The sequence below is a fragment of the Dermochelys coriacea genome, chromosome 4 (genome assembly GCF_009764565.3).
Source record: "Dermochelys coriacea isolate rDerCor1 chromosome 4, rDerCor1.pri.v4, whole genome shotgun sequence".
Classification (NCBI taxonomy): Eukaryota; Metazoa; Chordata; order Testudines; family Dermochelyidae; genus Dermochelys; species Dermochelys coriacea.
In genome coordinates this window covers 35,871,892-35,892,265 of record NC_050071.1, presented here as the reverse complement: position 1 = coordinate 35,892,265, position 20,374 = coordinate 35,871,892, and the positions used below count along the sequence as shown (strand labels likewise).

General features: G+C 46.3%; 1 protein-coding gene and 1 long non-coding RNA gene across 2 annotated transcripts in view; one reads left to right on the top strand and one right to left on the bottom strand.

The window, feature by feature from the left end:
* Window positions 1-4,970: 4,970 nt before the first annotated feature.
* LOC122459972 overlaps window positions 4,971-20,374 on the bottom strand; it is a 32,746-nt gene continuing 17,342 nt past the window's right edge. The window contains exon 3 of the long non-coding RNA XR_006280966.1: window positions 4,971-5,244. This is a non-coding gene — a long non-coding RNA (uncharacterized LOC122459972). The remainder of the gene's footprint in view (window positions 5,245-20,374) is intronic.
* Window positions 11,881-13,285, top strand: NEUROG2 (neurogenin 2). Its single transcript, XM_038398850.2, has one exon. The coding sequence runs from the start codon at window positions 11,914-11,916 to the stop codon at window positions 12,631-12,633; it is 720 nt and encodes a 239-aa protein (XP_038254778.1). The 5' UTR covers window positions 11,881-11,913; the 3' UTR covers window positions 12,634-13,285.

Genomic DNA, 20,374 nt, shown 5'->3' with positions numbered 1-20,374 from the left:
TGTCGACATTCTGTTCTTCTGACTGACAAACAGATTGACATCTCGGAGGTCGTATTTCTGTAAAATCAGGTTAACAATGTCCTGATTTATACACCAGTCTGAGCTGTTGACTGCATGTCTGCTTAGCCATCTGCCTTCTTACTCTGTTCTCTCTTTATGTATATTGCTCTTATGGAAAATACATTCTTCTCTGCCATTTCATTATCTCCATTGCTTCTACATGTAGAAATGAGCTCCCAGATTCCCCCTTGGTTGTTGAGATAAGCCACAGTGGTAGCGTTGACTGGCTAGAACAAAATATGGTCACCCTAGAGGTGTCTCTGGAACCTTCATAGAAAGAAACTGCCCTATGGAGCTCCAAGTGCCCTGTTCTGTTCTGTTCTGTGCCCCAGGTTTGCTCCTCACCCCTCAGGCATCTGATGTGTGTACCCATGAGTCTGGAAGGAATATTGGAAGACCCCTGCAGATGTTCTCTGGGATTGTCCACCATTTGAGTCCAGTACCTGGCTTGGAACCATGATCCTTTATACATTACAGTGAATGGTTTCCTCCTTTCAAAAGAAATGCCTGGAAACTCCTGATATGGGATTTTGCCTATGGGGTAATTCTTACACACAAAACCAGAAGGCCCAGTAGCTGGGGGCATTGAATTATGGATGATCGTATGTGTTCCTTATTAACAAATATCAAGTTTGGGATTTTCTGGAATCTGTTTCATTGTGGGTACGCTTTTGCCACGTGTATTGTTGATACTCCTGATCAATTTCAGCCTTTTTAAAAACCTGAAAATAAGAAATACTTGTCCCATAAATCAGACAATTTGTATAGGTATGGGAGGGTGAAGAAGGACTCATGTTGTCAGAACAAATTGTAACACACATATATTTAGCTTAGCAAAGAGAAGGTTAAGAGGGTGACTTGATTGCAGTCTGTAACTACATACATGGGGAACAAATTTTTGCTGTGGGATGCTCAAATAGCCACGTCAGCAAACTACAACCATTTTCATTTACAAATAGTCACAAGATTATACCCCATCCTAACTCCAGACTTAATTACTGCCACTTATATCTAGGAATGAAACCATGCATCCTGAAAAAGCTCCGGCTGGTTTGGCAACACACGGGATTTTTAGTTTTCAGAGTGGTAGTTGTGTTAGTCTGTATCAGCAAAAACAATGAGGAGTCCTTGTGGCACCTTAGAGACAAACAAATTTATTTGGGCATAAGCTTTCATGGACCCACGAAAGCTTATGCTCAAATAAATTTGTTAGTCTCCAAGGTGCCACCAGGATTTTTAGTGTGAAGCAGCAATTAAAATTATTATGCCAAATTTTGTATATGCTGTTATAGTGGTCATAACAATTAATAGAAAAGGAGTACTTGTGACACCTTGAAGACTAACAAATTTATTTGAGCATAAACTTTCGTGAGCTACAGCTCACTTCATTGGAGTGATGAAGTGAGCTGTAGCTCACGAAAGCTTATGCACAAATAAATTTGTTAGTTTCTAAGGTGCCACAAGTACTCCTTTTCTTTTTGCGGATACAGACTAACACGGCTGCTACTCTGAAACATAACAATAGAAGTTTTAAAGTTTGTTTTCCTAGTTTTAATTACATTCCATGTAATTTAATCTGGCACGGAAAGTAATTACAGTGGTAAGAGCAAGAGGGCAAAATGAAATACACACTGAAAATAGGATTCAGGTTATTGGTGACCTGAGCCATTGTTTAGGACTAACTGAGAAGGAAATATGCCTAGTGGAGAGAGAATATGCAATATCTCCAGCAATACCACAAGGCTATATCATTAATGGAGAAAAAGAAAACATCCATCTCTCTCACACATGATGTGTTTTAGGCTACTTACCATACACATGGTTTGGATTGCGTGCTCAAATAACGTAATGATGGGTGTAATACAAAATAGGTTCTGTAGATCCAAGAAGTCCTTTCCAGCCTTATCTGATGCTGTAGTTGAGATGTTAAATACTTGCTGAAAACAGAACTTTTTAAGTTAAGATGATATATTCACAGACCATACGTTAATGCAGTGTCTTCCCCCTCCTATTGACCTTATTTTAATTGGCGATAGTTATATGCATTCATATGCGACTGTGACTATCAGGAGTTGGTGTTATAAAGCATTTTTCATGTAGCCGTGCTGGAAAACTTAAGATATTACTGCCATCACCCCAGGCTCTAAATACCAGGAAACAAACCATAGCCACCACCTGAATCTATTACATGTGCTGGCAGCCCTTCACGAATTTTTTACGTAGGATGAAGTGCTTCTTTACTTTGCACCAACTCTTGCTTCCAGTGACATCAAAGGGATTTTCACTATGATTTAATAAGTGGTTGTTTCACAAGCTGATTATCTCATCTTCTTTATGGGCCAGATGATGATACCCTTACTCACATTAAATGGCACCTTTGTTTCCAGTGGGACCACTTGTGGAGTGAAATGTTAATCATTGTGACTGAGGGTATAAGAATGTAACCTAATGTGTTTTTGGTGTGTGGATAAACATTTTAGACACAGTATTTCAAACAATAATAAAAACTAAAGTGTTTTCACTCTCTGAGAACATGGGTTCTTTCAGCCAATCCTACATTTTGGCTAAGCTTTTTATAAAGAAAAAAAAATGCTTTTTTCCCTTTTTAAAAATAACCTTTGAAAAGTATTTAATTGATCTTTAGAATTACATCAACATTTAGCATGGCCTATCTTAGAAGAGTTCTTACTTGGCTTACTTGCAAATCCATTGATATAGGACACTGAAGCTTTTTTATTTTTTTCCTTCATGAGTAAATGAAACACTCCATGACTCCCATTAAAAATAAAATCTATGGTGAGAATTGAAAAAGAAGAATGTGTTTTTAGCCACCCACAAATACTTATTCTTTCTCTTCAGTGCTGCTGTCCACCTGAATGATATGAATACAACTTCATAGCATGGTATTCCATGACAGAGCTGGAGGTAAAAGAGGAAACCTGAACATTAGACAAGAAGTCTGGAAACTAACCAGAACAGCCTCTTATAAAATGATCAAAAAACAACCAGAGAAGCCTCTTGTAGCTTCTTGAAAATATATTTTAATCAAATGTTTTATATTGAAAGTGTTAGTTGTTTAGAAAAAAAGTCACTTAGTTAAGATATTTAAGCCAATCTTCCTAGTTTCTGAAACAACTTGAAACCAGTAACTGGTATTTCTTGTATATCATGTAGAAAGCTTGGTTTTGCAATGTGATTTAATATAATATGCATGTGTTGTTCATTGTACTTGTACATTCTTCCACAGCCTAAAAATGACCTTGTGATAAAATAAAGATTGTCCACTAGGTGGTGCCAGTGCACTCTCTCTTTCCGCTAGACCAATCTGAATTTCCTTTTGAACTATCAAAGGTTTAATAAAGAAAGGTAGTGAAGAAAGAACATTTGAATAATCACACGACATCAGTACAGATAATGACTTAAATCTGATGCAAGTCTGCTGCCAGCAGAAGTTGAAGTGCTGTTCTTTGTGAGTGAAGAAACAACTGCATTACACAGCCTAAACTTTGCAGCTATCCATTTTCTTAAATTTGCGAGAGAGAGCGCGCACTATCATATTTGATAAGTGTTTCTGGCCCAGGGAGTGATTGAAGACATTAATAAGTGAAGTGTGGAAGGAGAAGAAACAGTAGACGACTGAATAGCTCCTTTAAATTACTGCTGACACCTCTGTTACAGCTCCCTAAAATCTCAATCAACAATCCATTAGAACTCAACAGGAGTAAAACTAAATCCTCGTTTAAGTGTATTTATCCGATCTCTTTTCACTCTTTCAAATGCTAAATCCATTTCAGCATATGCCCCTTCTTTCTCTCGCCTTTCTCTAAAGACTGGCAGCCTATACTACTCTTGTAAATATGAAAGATGCTAATCATATGACATATCACGTCTCAGTCGGAGCCTGGAATAAAGCCTTGAGATTTGGGATCATTGCCTCCAGACAACAGCTTCATCAGCCGGAAAGTTGTTTTTTTTCTCCTTTCCTTCAACTCTCAATCCCTTCTTTGTCTGGGGGAAAATGCAGCCAACTCGAGCCACCCTGGCCATATGGTTCACTCTGTATTTTCTTAGTTGAATTCAGGACTTGTTTCTGTGACTTGCGAAGGTGGGTGTTTTTTTTTTTTAAGTGTGTATAAAGACATGGAAGGAGCTGCATGTGCTGGGACGGCTTTGCAGCGCCACTGCATGTTCTTCACGTGTTTATTTCACACCTTCCCTCTGCAGCCACCGAATAGCTAGTACTTTTTCCTCCGCTCCGCGTAAGACCCAACATATAAAAGCAAATAGCGCATCCTTGGTTATAACACTAACCGAACTGATTCCCCCCCATTTAGCTTTCTCTTTAAAGGGCTGAAAATTCCGTTTTAATCATTTTCCCCCCAGGGCTGAGAGTGCACAATGCCAACATGCTCCTGTTTGAATGTGTGGCAAGAGTGTAAAAATAATACACGTTTCCCAGCAGATCGTTTTTGAAAAAATGGCTTGGCCAAGAGAAGCCCAGAAGTATGTGTAACAAGGAAGGATGGCTTTCAAGATCTGTATATATTAGGAGCTGAATGAGGTGGGTGCGCTCAAGTTTGGATAGCCCCCTGCCCAATTTTCTTTCTCTCTCCCCTTACACAGCCCCCCAAAAGGCCCTTTCACCAAATCATTAAATTCTACGGAGGTGGTCAAGCTAGCCCTGCTTTTCATGCATTTGAGAAAGAAAAGGGTCCTTGAAGTTTAGAAGATGCCCAAGGAAAACTCCTTGAATGACATCAAAAGGACGAGTTTCCATAGCTGTTGAAGCACGAGAGCCGTGTAGCGGCACAAAGGCGGGTTGGGGCAGTGGGACTGTCCCACTGCTCTATCCCAGCACAATTGGGTCACTGAAATAGGGAATTAATTACCATTGGAGAGTGGGCAGCCCATTCACCACTGGCTGAGTTTTATTAAACGCCAATATAAATAACAAAACAACTCTTGTGGCTGCACTATTCCGACACGCCAAAGGAAGGATTATGTTGGGGATTAACATCTTAAAGTCTATGAGACTTTCTGACTCAAGGCTCGAAGCTGGTAATCGTATTTGTCTCCTGGTTCAGTGATTAGTGCTCGCTCGCTCTCGCACCTTCGCCTGGATGGCCAATGTCCCTTTTGCAGGCACCGGGGTTTTCACACAATCGGCTGTTCTTTTGCCCAGATCTATAGAAAGTAATAAGAAACCTGAAGCATGTTGACGCGGGCTCCGGCGTCTTCTCTTCTGGAAAGGAGGGGACCGGCGGCCTTTTTCACAGGCACGCAGACACCCTTTGGGGGGGGCGGGAGGGGCCATGGGTCTAAAAAAATCACTCCGCGGGCCTGCACCTGCCATGCAAATCTGGAAGGGAACAATCGGCCTAAAACGAGGGCACAGCCACACCGGGCGGGGACTCTGTGCTAGAGGGAAAAGACGCCTTGAAGCCACAGGGGCAAGGACAGCTCCGGGTGAAACCCAACCAGTGCATCAGTCTGGCCCGCTGCTTCATTGCCACAGACACTAGAGGGGGAGGAAAGCGAGTCTTTGGGATGGGGGGGGGGGAGAGCTGCTCCCAGAGGTGGCGTGTATTTCGATGCCCTGGCCCTGTAACACACTGAAGGGGGGGCGCCCCGGGTTGCCTCTCTCAACACCAGAAATGCCAACAGGAGCTGAGTTTCTGCCCTCGCCTCCCAACGCTGCCTCACATAGGAGAGGGGCCCGAGAACTGCAGCTAAGCTGCACCTCTCACGCTGTCCAGCCCCTCCCTGCAAACCGCAGCACTTGCAGAGCGCCATAGGTTTTAGTGACAGTACAGCAACATCCACACACACACACACACACACACACACACTGAGCCCCCATGTCCTGCTCAGGCCCCCGCCCTGGCCCCTCTTCACCTGGGGCAGCAGCGAGCCATTAATGCTCGCTCGCAACTTGTGAGGTCGAAGCGTGGATGGGCTGGAGCCAAAGGTCCCTCAGCAACACCTACCCTAAACTTTTAGGACTTTTGGGTCGCCTCAGAGTTCAAGCTTCTTATAACGAACAAAGCCTTTCTAAAGGTCTCTCACTCACTCACACGCCAGCTCAGTGCCCTTTATTTCTGGGCTGTGTGATGAGCTTAAATCATTGTGCTCCTGTTTCTTGATCACTGCCTGCTTTGGGCCTTTTGTTCCTGCAAAGTAGGCTTGAGCCTGGCAAAGGGGCTGAAGCTGAACAGTTTGACCCTTTGGGGACAGTTCATGCCGTGGGCAGTAGGCGACACTTCTTGTCCACCCCCCGGGGCTATTCAGCGCTCTTTGCATAACAGTTCAGCTTCGTTTCATTTGGCCAGTTTTTTAGACCACACAAGTGCCTCTTGAATTTAGCTACGTTAAAAAAGAGTGCTGGGAGTGCTTAGTACATTGGTCTTTGGTCGCGTTTGGCTCAAAATCGACGACGAACTGAAATTGCTTTTTGCCATCACGACCTGGCTAAGTTGCTGAACAAGTAGGAGGCTGGGTTAAACTCAGCTAGTTTGAAAAACATACACTTTCCAGTCATTCTTATTGCAGCATTGAAACATCCATGTTCCCGCATTTAAATCACGCAGCTGAAAATTGTTTTGCTATGAAGTTTCTTTCCTCCAAACTTTTCTTTCCCTGTAGCATCCCCCATAACTATTTGTTTCTGATAACTAGACACCATGGAGAAAGATTGGGTTTGGAAATTTTAAAGGGCCTTTTGATTTGTAATTGTTCTAACAAAACCCCAATATTGTCCGTATCCAGTCTATCACTTTTTACATCAGTGACAAAGTTAAATAAATCTCGGTAAATGGGCGGGGGTGGGGGAGGAAGAGAAATCCAAGAAGTGGAACAACTGAGAGGGTAGGTGACTCTAGTCTGCATTGAAGATTTTTCATAAGGTCGAGAAAGGAAACTAAGGGCTGTTGCATGGAGTTTCTCTGTGTTTTACTCTTGCATACAGTTAAGAAAGCATGTAGACTACTAATGAACCATATTAAAAATGTTCATTTAAATCACTTGCCAGATTCGCAGACACTTTCCATTCCATTCAGTCCACTACATTTAGTAATACTTTGGATTTGCAAGAAACCAGTCACTATCTTACTGATCTTAAGGGAGCACGTACAAGGACTGGTTTCAGAGTAGCAGCCGTGTTAGCCTGTATTCGCAAAAAGAAAAGGAGTACTTGTGGCACCTTAGAGGCTAACAAATTTATTTGAGCATAAGCTTTCGTGAGCTACAGTTCACTTCATCGGATGCATTGAGCTTATGCTCAAATAAATTTGTTAGTCTCTAAGGTGCCACAAGTACTCCTTTTCTTTGTACAAGGACTGTAAGGGAAGTCTTTCACCGGTACCTGAAACTTTGTGTGTATTACATTCAATTGAATTTAAATGTAAAACTTTTTTTTTAAAAAGTGGCATTAACGCTCAGATTTGGTTTCAGCACTAAAACGTGAAAGCTAAAATAATGATAAAAAAAGCATTTTTCACAAAGAAATTCGGGCACACTCATTATGAAGGACCAAATCACGTAGAATCTGGAAATATATCTTTGTTGAATACGAAGTTAGTTGAGCTTTAAGAAAGTACAGTATTTCTGTGGGTGATAGTATCAACATCTAGGTTTTAGGTTTGTCTTTGCGTATTTTTAAGATTTGAGGGTTTTCCTTCCTCCCCCACACGTTGCCATAATCCTGTTTAGAACAATTTTCATAGAAATTTTGCACACTAAAGTATGCTGTGGTCTTCATTTGATTGTATAAGTCTTTAGCACAATTCGTTTCCCGTGTTGGACCGACAGAGACCAAATTTGTTGACCTCCAGGGTATGTTGCAAGGCCTATGTGTTCACTCAAGACTTTTGCCTCAGAGGGTGGTCTGGAGAAAGGGTGGGGGGTGAGTTTTGGTCGTGGACTGATGAGTTTTTTGTTTGTTTGTTTGATTTGTTTTGTTTAAGTCCTTTTGAGCGGACATTGTGTCAGTGTGTTGTATTCCACATTGTTGTTTTAAAATTGGTGAATATGTCACTCGATGGAACGAATGGCACATTATAAATTAGAAAAGAAACACATCGCCAAAAATTACATTTTCGTTAATTCCTCTGAATTTCCCTGCTTTTACAAGGGTGAGGGAAATACAAGGCAAGAGTAGATATAGCATCTGATCAACTATGAAGATGAGTGGTTTCAGAGTAGCAGCCATGTTAGTCTGTATTCGCAAAAAGAAAAGGAGTACCCGTGGCACCTTAGAGACTAACACATTTATTAGAGCATAAGCTTTCGTGAGCTACAGCTCACTTCATCGGATGCATCCGATGAAGTGAGCTGTAGCTCACGAAAGCTTATGCTCTAATAAATGTGTTAGTCTCTAAGGTGCCACGGGTACTCCTTTTCTTTTTATGAAGATGAGTGAAACATCTCTCTAAAGCTGCAGAAAACCCTCGTTTTCAATCCGTTGTATTTGTTTATTTCTTTCAGCATGCTGACACTCTGGCCAAAAAAAGAGAGGCAGATTTAAGATTTTTCAGATATGTATTTGAACATCTTACTACAGTATGGTGTAATAGAAATTATGCATCTCCAATGTACTTTTTTGTTCCCCAAATCATTTTTCTCCCTTTCTTTCTCATTTCTTTGGGGAAGGATTTCTCTTTGTTAGTCTTCAGACCCAAAATCCAGCATAAATGTACATGAGTTTCCTTCTTAATCTGTCCTCTTTCTTCCCCATCATAGACTGGCATTAATTAAATGTAGTGTGTTTAAGACAATTTTTAAAAGGCTTTCCTTTTCTCATATTCATTCTAAAGTTGTTCCGAGTTTGCAAACAATGCTAATCATAACTCGCCTTTTGTTTTATTTTTGTTATGTATTTTAGAGCCTTAAACTACACGAATAGACACAGCAGAGAAAATATGTTAGCACAGAAATTTGAAAAAGAGGCTGCAAAAAAAAAATGAATCTCGCGCAAGCCTGTTGTCGTGGATTTATTATTTCCCGTGTGTGCCAAGAAAGATTTCGTTTGCTCAGATCCCTCCAGAACACGAGGTACAGCTCTTATCCGCACATGGGCCTTCCAACAATTTCAACAGACACATTACTTGCCCTTTTCTCCTCCTTTGTATGGCAAAAACTCTTTAGTCTCCTTGCCTTAAAAAAAAAAAAAAGTGAAATGGCCGCTATTCTGGCAATGGATTCTAGATCTTCTTTTCAAAGTTCCCCCTCTCCTAGCCTGGGTAAATCACTTTCAATGCTATTTATCATCTGAGCGATAGTGTGTCAATTATTTCATTTCAGGACATTTACGGATGCGAATCCTCCCCTACAAATCCCCCAGTCCTCCTGGCAATTCTGTTGTTGAAGGATCGCTATCTAATGATTCCGTGTACCCCTAACCCCCTGAATCCGTAGCCACAGTCTCTTTAATCCTCCTTCCTCCAGCAACCACACAGGCATCCTGTCACCGGTGTCTTATGGCTACAGGATGCGAATGCTCTCCGAGGCACTGGGGAAGAGAAGGGAGGGATTTGTTTAGACAAGCAAGCCAGAAGGGAACTATGGGAAGAAGGTTTCAGAGTGGCAGCCGCGTTAGTCTGTATCAGCAAAAACAACGAGGAGCAGTAGTGGCACCTTAGAGATTTGTTAGTTTCTAAGGTGCCACTAGTACTCCTCGTTGTTTTTGCTTTTATTGCAAGAAGGCAAGCGAGGAGCACTGGCTAGCTGAGGGGACTCTGGACAGCTCCTTTCCTCAGGGCAGGTCTACACTTCATGCGAAGCACACTGAGCAAGCTAAACTGGGCAAGTATACATGATGAGGAGCGGGAATGCAACTCATTCACTGAAGAGCTGCTAGTTACGCCTTGGAGACAAGAGTTCTCCCACCCCACACAACATGCACCAGATGTGGGCTTCCACGCCACCCCCCCCCCCACTCTGACACAGCCTGCTCCACACCTGCTACCCTGACACACAGCCCTCCCCAGAAAGGCGTAGACAAGCCTGCACTAGGCTTGCAACCCCCTGAATACACAACTCCTATCCAGCAACACAGACACCTTCCTTCTTCACATTTTTGCCCTCGGAGTCTTTCCCCGGACACGCACACATAACCCTACTTCATGCCCTCCACCATGCACAGCTCAAAACCTTCGCCTCCACACCCCCATCCACACACTAGAGGTCGTTTACTCCGCATCTCCCCCCCCCTCCCCACTACCTCTCCAGAACCACCCTCATCGCAGCTCAAGATAGTAGTACACCACGCCCACGATATTATTTGGATAGACCTAAACGGACACACGTGCTTCCCAACGTTGTATCCTCCAGTTGTTCATATAGGGCGTAAACTGTGCGTCACAGAATTTCATTGAGTATCAACCCCTGAGCTGCCCTTGCTCCCAGTGGAATCGGATACATCAGCTCACGCTTCAGCTTTTCTCTAGGTGCGTCTGTGTGTCCCGGCCTGTACGTCTGTCTCTCTGTGCATCCGAGCCTGCGAGGAGGAGGGGGGGGGGTTGAGTTTTGGATACGATAGTCCCCCTCCCCTTCGCTGCCCTCCAGCCTAATGAGCTGCTGAAAAGGAGCAGGCTCCAGCGCGCGTGGCTAGCGGGACTCCCTGATTGGCCAGCTGCGCCTCGCGACCCCCATTCATTAATAAATTAGCGGCACGCTCCAGCCGAGCGCGAGGCACCAATCACGCCGCAGAGCAGCCGGGGCTGCGCCACACACTTTATGGGGATCAGATAAAAGAAGACAGGGAAGGCGGGTGGGGGAGGGAGGCAAGGGGTGCAGGGGGGGGGCTTTAAAAAGAGAGAGAAAGAACGAGATGAGGGATGATAAATGAAATGAAAAGAAAGAATAAACCCGGGGAGGGGGAGGGAAAGCTCAAGGGGCCCTGGGGGTAGATTTGATTGTTTTCTGCGGGGTATATAAGGGGTTTTAAGGAGAGTCGTGTGCCAGACACACAGCCACTGAACCTCAAGCAGCTTCACTTTAACTGGAGTGCCGGGGCGCGTGCCAGCGGCTGGCCCCACCAGGACTCGCTCTCCCGCACCCCACCAACAAAACAGGCAGCGGCAGCAGGCAACCGGCCCTTCTTCAGCTCCTCTTTGGCAAAGGCGGCTGGACCCCCACCCCCTATCCAGCAACAGTGGGACCCTCTCCAGGAGCAGGGAGGGGCGGGGGACACCCGCAAGTCTGCTCCCTGACGATTGCAGAGAGGGCCCGTGCAGGGAGAGAGCACTCCGCAAAGAGACCAAAAAAAAAAAACCAACCCCAAAACATAGTAAAGGGGAGCCAAGTAAGTCACCGAGTCTCTGCTACGAACGTTGCTGGAGTTTTTATTTTCTCTCCCCCCCCCCCCGCCTCCCTTCCCTCGCGGTGGCGCAAAAAAAAAAAAAAAAAACCAAAAAAACCCACCACCACCACCCGGTTGCCGAGAGCAAAATATCTTGCCGCTAAGCCCGGCCGCGGCCGCCTCCCTCTCCCTGCGCCGGCCTGCCCCGCTCCCGCTGGTTTAAAGGCAGAGAGGTCAGGGTCCCGGCGGAGAGCAGCCGGGCGTGGGAATGCCCCTGCCTGTCTCTGGCAGCGCTGCAGCGGGGCTGGCTGCTCGGCGTCTATGTGCGGGGCTAGCTCTCGAGCGGCCGAGGAGAAGCGCCGCGGGCACAACGTGTGGCAGCGGGTGCCAATAGGCGCATGGCAGCTACACGGCCAAGGGTGGGCAGGGGGCAGCGGGGCGGCCAGGCCAGGCCAGGCGAGCGCCCGCAGGAGCAGTGCCCCGGCCCTGGGGCGGGCTGCAGCGCTGGGAGATGCGGGGACCTGGCGTGATGGGGCTTGTCCCGCTCTCGTTGCAGGATGTTCGTGAAGCCGGAGAGCCTGGCGCGGAAGGCGGAGGGAGACCTGCTGCTGCTGGGCCCGGCCTCGCCCTGCTCCTCCTCGCTCGCCCCGCTCTCCTCCAGCTCCGAGGAAGAGGAGGACGATGAACTCCAGGTGCCCTCGCCGGCCCGCCCGGCGGAGGAGCAGCCGGCGCGGCTGCAGCTGAGCCTCAGGCGGCACGAGTGCAAGCGGCGCCCCGGCCGGGCCCGGGCCGGCTCCCGGGGGACCAAGACAGCCGAGACGGTGCAGAGGATCAAGAAGAGCCGGCGGCTGAAGGCCAACAACCGGGAGCGGAACCGCATGCACAACCTGAACGCGGCCCTGGACGCGCTGCGCCAGGTGCTGCCCACCTTCCCCGAGGACGCCAAGCTCACCAAGATCGAGACGCTGCGCTTCGCGCACAACTACATCTGGGCGCTGAGCGAGACCCTGCGCCTGGCCGACCACTGCGCCGCCGGCCTGCCGGGAGCCCTCTTCCCCGAGGCCGTGCTGCTGAGCCCCGGGGGCGCGCCCGCCAGCACCGCCAGCAGCCCCTCGCCCGCCTCCTCCTGGAGCTGCACCAACAGCCCCCTGTCCTCCGCCGCCTCCTCCTACAGCGGCACTTTATCGCCGGGCAGCTCCGCCTCGGACGTGGACTATTGGCAGCCAGACAAGCCCCGCTACGCGCCGCCTCGCCCGCGGGCCAGGGACTTTCTCTAACCCCGCCCGGCCAGCAGCCCGCCTCGCCCCGGCCGCGCAGCCAGCCCGGGCCCCGCTGGCCGCGGGGGCGCTCGCCTAGTGCTGGTGCAACAAGGGGCGCGGGGGCTGGAGAGCGGGCGTCGTACCCGGGCAGGGCTGGAGAGAGGCGGGGGAAGAGCACAGGGGCTCTGACCCCCGCAGGAGAGCCTCGGGCAGAGACACACGAGGGGGGCGAACAAGTCGGACACGCTAAGGGGCTGCGGGCGCCGTGAATCCGCTAAGGAAGCGCCCCCGCCTGATGCGCTCTCGTCACCTTTGATTCCTCGCTGACCTGTTAATGGGTGACGGGAAAAGTACTTTCGCAGCTGAACTCTAGGGCCAGTAACAATATTAGCCACAGATTTGCGATGGCTGGCATCTGCTCTCTTCCCAGTGCTGCCTCAAGGCTGTGGGAATTTCACCTGTCAAACCAAACTTTTCCTCTCTGATGTGCACTTTGTTCAGTTGCCCAGCTTCGGCACAATGCGTTTTTGTCCCGTCCTTCTCTTCCTGCTCCCTCCCCCTATTTTGCCATCTGTCTCTTATGATTTATAAGAGGGGAAAAGTTGTTTTGTTCGAGGCCCAGGTTAGAAGTCATTGTATAATTTGTAGGCTTTGTAATGATTGAATGCAAGCGTGGAAATTTAGGCTGAACTCTATCAAAAAGGGGGGGGAATGTAGAGAAAGGGGGGGGATCAGGAGGGAGGATTACCTCATGCATTATTTATCTCGACCTTTTAGGGGACGAGGCACTCCCCCATTCTTTCAAGAGATTAAAAATAAATCAACAGACTGAAAACCTAAACAGACACGGAGCATTACAGCGATCAGCCACACACGTGTTCACATCTATTTATTATAAAAGAAAGATTTCATGGAAGATATGTATATTTTTTGTATATTTTACAGAGTTTATTCTAGTATGTATTTACAGCTGAAGAGCAAAGGATTGTTCTTGTGATAAGATAAATAAAGTATATAATTTTCATAACTTGTGTACCCTTTTTGATTGGAAGGTTTACGCATCATCTGGCAGCAAAAGGGGCGAGTCATTTATTGTAACCACGAAAGTTTAGGGGGCATTCCTGCGACCTCCTAAGTGACTTAACCCCCCCGAAAGCCAATCGATCGAAGGAGCTCAGAGTAGGTAGAATAGGATCCGCTGTCATTAATACAACACTAGGTATATTTGCGTGTTCACATGTAGATAAACAAACAATAAAGCGATTGCGGTGCTTTGACGCACAAAAACACCCAGAAGAAGCGTGTATAGTTCCCCAGAAAGAGGGGCAAGGTGTAGATGTGAACGAGGAGACCATAAATCACGGAAAGCTACTTTTAAATAAATGGCTTAGGACTTCGAAATAAAAAGCATGAAATTAAATTTTCTCTTGCTCTAAAAATAAATTTTACTGGTTTAAGACTTCAGTCGAAATTACATGATTTTACAAAGTTAATGTTAACCCACGATTGAAAAGAAACACTGCCTTTACCTTCCATAACGTTAAATCTTCACAGCTTTATTGGGCTCGGGGTCATAAAAATAAATCCACTACCTTTTACTGTGTATAAATCCAGAGATGCTGTGAAGTTGGGGCTGCTTGGGGAGTGGACTCGGTCATGCTGCAACGCTGAGGAAAGCGAGAACAGAGCTTTTACTAAACCTTGCAGTTGATTTAAAATTCAGCGAAAAAGTGTACTGAAGATTTTTGCCCTGCTAGTTGCAGTGTCTTTCTACGTGAGAATTGACACAGAAATGAGTAACGTGACAAATTCTCATCTATACAAATCCAGTGAGATAAACTGGTTGAAATAGCCGTTTAATCCGATCACTCCCTCAGGTTAAATGGAAAGTAAATGTATTCGTCTGAAGACGATTCTTTCTCTGTGCCTCTCAGAGGTTTATGATTTTATACTATCACTACGGTTGCCAACGGAAACCAAATTTACCAAACAGAGCCCCGCAGGTAACGATCAGGAAGCCAGACAGCCCGTTACACACAGCGATTATTTACTCAAAGCATCTGCGCTAGCAACCCGGTCACAACACACAAAACTCCTCTCCGGCCTGCATCGTAGGCCAGCCCCATCTCAGCCCAGGAAATGACACTCAGAACATTTAGAGCAAAATCGTGTTTAAGTGACCAGGTATGCATAATCGAATGACTTCAGGACTGTTCTTGCACTACATCGACAAAAGTTAACTAATTTTTTGTTCACTTCATAGGTTTTAGTTTAAGAATTAATTTAGTACAGCTTTTTAAAAATGGCTGCTAGCCACGCACAGGAAATTTTCTTCATCCGGAACAGTGTTTGAAAGTTTTATCACCTCGATCCAGTGCACTGTGATGGAGGTATCTAGGTGATCGATGATCCTCAAAAAACAAACAAACAAACAACCACCCTTAAGACACAGTAACAGCTGCTTCGTTGCCGAGATCCTGCATTTCTAAGAACGCCATCGTTCTGCATGTTCCCGACAATCACTTATCCCTCATTTAATCACGTCCACTCATTTAATTCACACACACCAAGGCCTAGCAAGGAAATACCCATTTAAAATAGTTAAATATTAAATCTGATTCCCTTGTCACTACCATAAAATACACAAAACACACCCCAACACAGACCTATAGTCTTCATGCTACTGAGAAGGATTTCAGCCACAAGGAGAGATCACCGTAGGGATAGTGTGAAATAGTAGGTCCACTTGCGATGCGACTGAAGGTTCTGCCACCCTGATGGCAGGGGTGTGTGTGTGTGTGTGTGTCAGAGAGGGAGAGAGAGAACACCCAGAATGTAGACCCAAGAGATGTGCATTTGAACATATAGCTATGTGATAAATATTATGGCATAGACATCCTGGTCTTTTTGCGTGCATGAACTTCATTTCTATTCACTGCTGAAGTTGCTTAAAAAAATAAAAAAGTACAGTCTGGGGAGTGGTTACAAGAATGTTTTCCTTTGTGGTGGAACAACTAGGGACTCTATGTTTAGGTCCTCAGCGGGATCAGTTTATGAAGCCAGAGTTTTAGGCTGACCACCACCCTTGCAGGGCTTTTTATTCACTTGTGAGCCCTTGAAGGAATTGGTTGTGCGCAGATGACTAGGAAGTCGACTGGATTTTTTTCCAAGGAGTGCCATGTTAGGGCATCCGATGAAGTGAGCTGTAGCTCACCAAAGCTTATGCTCTAATAAATTTGTTAGTCTCTAAGGTGCCACAAGTCCTCCTTTTCTTTTTGCGAATACAGACTAACACGGCTGCTACTCTGAAACATGTTAGGGGTCTGTTTCTCTAAAAGCAAGTAACCTGGACAGAAGTCGGGGGAGGGGGAGCATCTAAACCGAGTGCGAGGCTTCGGGCCAGATTCTGCCCCCTTGTGCCTGTCTCGGGCAGTAGCAGAGCCCGGTCCTTCGTTATTGTTGTCTAGAAGCTAAAAGGAAACCAAGTGGAGAGGGCAGATCACGCGGCCCTTTCTCTAAGGAAGAGGGGCTACGATACACAAGCCTTGGGGCCCCAAGAAACAGGCAATAATCCAGCCCCAGCTCTGCACCGAAAGCTGGAGGCGAAGGATGGAGAAGTGGACCGAGGCAGGTACCCGAGCTCGCTCGCTCGCTCGCTCGCTCCTCCTTCATCGACTTTGAACGGCCCTGGAAGGGGGGTGGGGGCAGCATCTTGAGCCCTTGTCGGAGCACACGAGTCCCGCAGAGCGAGGCCACCCTGCATGTCAAGCGTCTGCTCAGAGAGCCGCGGAGCAGGGGGGACCCGCCACGGACGGGATCGACACAAGGGCCGTATGCCCAGGGTGAACCGTTCCCCATCTCAGCTCAGATCGCCAGGGACAGCCAACAGATAGCCACTGGGATAGGCGGAGGAGCCGCTGGGCAATAGGCCAGAGTGGTTACTCGCAGGGCCATAGCCCTGGTTCACTTTCAGACTTAAGCAGCCAAGCTCTCATCAGCCAGCGTATTACCAGGAGAGAGGGGGATCGGATACAGGCTGGGAAATCACCCACACTTCCAGCCAAGAGTCCTCCTATTTCAACGTCCCAGGAGGGGATCGGCTCGCCCTCAGTAAAGCCTGCTAACTCCCCTGACCTCGGTGGCGTTACCTCCAGACTAACACGGCTGCTACTCTGAAACCGCTAGATTTATAGCACTGTCACTAATGACAATCCATCGGTCCCATCGTCAATATCCGCCCATCATCCACTGGGTGACTTCTGGGGACAAACACCTGGAACTCGTTACAAAAGCGCCAATCCCCACCAAGGACCCGGCGCGGCTGAATGTATTAATTAAATAAAATGCGCAGCCCATGAATTTGCCCGGTGCCAGGAGATCCTGGGAGCGTGAAACCCGGCCCTTAAAACGCGGTCCCGAAAGAAAAACGTGTGAAAAGAGAATTAGTGAAATTAGGTTAGCCCAATAAAACTTGCGGGGTTCTCTCCCCCGACCCCTCCCCGGCAGCCTTGGGCTAGAAGCCTATCTGGCCAGATCTATTGTTCCCCACCCTGGCAGGGGGTTATTGTGGGATAAATAATTCCCTTAAAAAAAAAAAAAAGAAGAAGAAGTGGGTATTTGCATAATCACTGCTTTGATGTGGCCAGCAATCTCAGGCTGGGTCCCCCCCAAATCTGCCATTGGCCTGAAGGAACAAAACAAGACCCACTCGTTCACGCCAGTGAGTGTGTGGGGCAGCCCGTGAGACCAGCTTCACTTTCTTCTTCTTAACCATCCCTTTTAATAACCAAACTCTAGGAATGCAAAAAAAAAAAAAAAGGGGGGGGGGAAATGCTTTTCTCTCTCTCCAAGCCAGGCCCCACCGATTCCATTGTCCCACCAAATCTCTCTCCCACGTGCACTTTTAAAAGGCTCGGTAATACGCCCTATCCCCCCAAAGGCAAAGTTTTCTTCCTATTAAAGGCTGTACCTGAATATCTAATGTGGCTACCACACAGGTGTGATAAGCAAGGCGCCAAGGTGATTAGCATTTCATTATTCTTTTCAGGGCTCCTTCCAGCTCGCAGCAAGGCAGCACAAGACTTGGAGCCGGACATTTTTTCTCCCTGTTTATTTCCAGTCTCCAGTGCTTTGTTCATGGGCTAGACTAGAGAGCGCCTTGTCCTAAACAGGAGTAGTGAGAATAGACACCACACACTGGTTAGTGGTGGAGCTATGGAAGTGAGAAAACATTAGGTTACAAAGCCTGATTTGGGGGTTCCTTATAAACCAGAAACTTGAGCCAGGTCTTTCAGGGGCCTTCAAAATGCTCCAGAGTCATCCAGTTTACCCTGGCAATAAGTCAGATCAAAGCTGAAAATACATATGGATTTCAGTAGAAACCACCATCAACTGCATCCAGTTCTGGGCGCCACATTTTAGGAAGGATGTGGACAAATTGGAGGAAGTCCAGAGAAGAGCAACAAAAATGATTAAAGATCTAGAAAACATGACGTATGAGGGAAGAGTGAAAAAAATTCAGTTTGTTTAGTCTGGAAAAGAGAAGATTGAGAGAGGACCTGATAACAGCTTTCAAGTACATGAAAGATGGTTACAAGGTGGAGGAGGAAGAACTGTTCTTAACCTTTGAGGATAGGCTAAGAAGCAATGGGCTTAATTTGCAGCCCAATTAGGTTGGACATTAGGAAAAACTTCAACTGTTAGGGTGGTTAAACACTGGAATAAATTGTCTAGGGAGGCTGTGGAATCTGATTAAGAGCAGGGATGGTCTAATATTTAGTCCTGCCAGGAGTGCAGGGGACTGAACTAGATGACCTCTTGAGGTCCCTTCCAGTCCTATGATTCTATGATCAACTCAGTGGTTTCCACCCTAATCCAGACAAGAACGTGGTGGGTTCAGCTGTGTTTTGGATTCAGACAATAAAAAAAATCCTAGCCGAGATGAGTCCCATTGAACCTCACCTCAGGGGGCATAATGTAGCCCACACAGTCTTCGAAGTTGGTTTGTTTTTTTTAAACAAACAAAAACATGGCTCCAGGGGAAAGTTCAATTTATGGTTTCTGGGGATGAACAGGAATCTCCTGAATTAGGAGAGAGATACACAGATCCATTAAAATGAGCAATAACGTGTCCCAGGAAAGTGAGCTGAACATGTGCTAGAAAAGCTAATCATTCCTCCACAACTACGGTTGCATGGAAGACTTGGGGAGAAGGGGATGTGAACGGATCCTACTCGGTACATTACAATTGGTGTACAGTTCCTGTCCATTATTGAGATTTGCTCATTTCACTTGCATTCCCCACTCATCCAGCCGCTCAGAGCATGAAAGGAAAGATCTGTTTTTATCATTTACTGTCTGTAAACATATAATGTGAGCCGCTCTGCCCAAATACAGAGTGGGAGGGAAGGAGGATCACCACTCTGCCCTGTCAGCCTTTGTCGTGTGCAAAGAAAAGACCCTCTCCCACCCAGCAGGGCATGGGCCTGACAGCAGTTCATGTCTCTGTGGCTACAGCTGAAAGAGCCTCTGCCTATGCTGGGAACATGGGCTTTCATGCTACCACGGTTCTAATTTCCGAAATGCACCATTTTAAAATAAACCCTGAGCAGCCCCCTTTTACAGTTAGTGGCAGGTAAGCAGGGCAAGCACAATGCCCCACCAGTGAAACACTATGAGTCTGAAGGCAGATACTGTACTGGATTTGGGATACCTACAGTTCAAAAGTCAGGTTTCCATAGCAGCACCTCACTATAAAAAGGCAATTCCTCGTGACAGAGAGGTCATCTTCCCTTTACAACGAGTTTATGATCCCTGTGTGTATTGCATTATGGCACCGTCAGAGCTCAGCAGGTAGTTCTAGGACTCTCAAGGGGGTTTGTTGCCCTTCTTGGCATCAGAATAGCGATGAGAAGCCAGAGCAGTGGCAGTGTGACAAAAGCATAATCCCCAGGGTCTGTGTTTGCTTTCTTTCACGTAAGGCATAAATCTTGCAACATCTCGTCATAACTTAAAAGTGTTCCTGACACAGCCATAATCTGGCGGTATAATTTAAACAAAGATCAACCCCTCCCCCTGGGCCTCTTAGACAAATGTCTGGAAGCAAAGAGAGAAAGTGGGGCTTTAGTGCTTGAATGGCTAGGGCTGTTGATCAGCTGTTCCGCACCCCCTCCCCATCAAAGAACTGATCACTTTGCAAAAGTAAGTGTAGGAGGCTAGGTAGTAAAATCTAAGAACTGTAAATTCAACCAATTTATGCTTCCCGGGTAAATCTGAACCTACATAGTTCGCAGTTAAGAACCAGGAACAACACAGATCTCGCTCCCTCCCAATAATAGGTTATTTTCTATTGAATCTGTGGAATTGTCACCACTCCTTTATTTTATATGTAATTATTGATAAGGAATTTGGTTTGCATTCTTGGTTATTTCAGGGGTATTTTTTGTGGGCCTGAGCCTGCACTCCATGCAAGTTTTTGATACACAAGCAATACAAAAATCAGGTCTTGCATTTGTCATTTTTAAATTAGCTTATCATAACGTTCTACATCATGCTAGGGAAACAAGCAATCCAATTGTACTTTCAAATAATTCAGTTAGGATGTATTTTGTTATTATGGCAGTGTAATTTTTGCAGCATTAACAGGTATGCAATCACTGCATGATTTTTAATATTTGCTATTTCAGCAGCTTCAAAGTTGTTTTACATTGAAAAGATCAACCATTGTGTTTTCAAAGTTAAAACTCTTTGCCTCAGAAAA

Coding starts and splice junctions, on each gene's coding strand:
- NEUROG2 (XM_038398850.2), top strand. CDS start 11,914: ATGTTCGTGAAGCCGGAGAGCCTGGCGCGGAAGGCGGAGGGAGACCTG.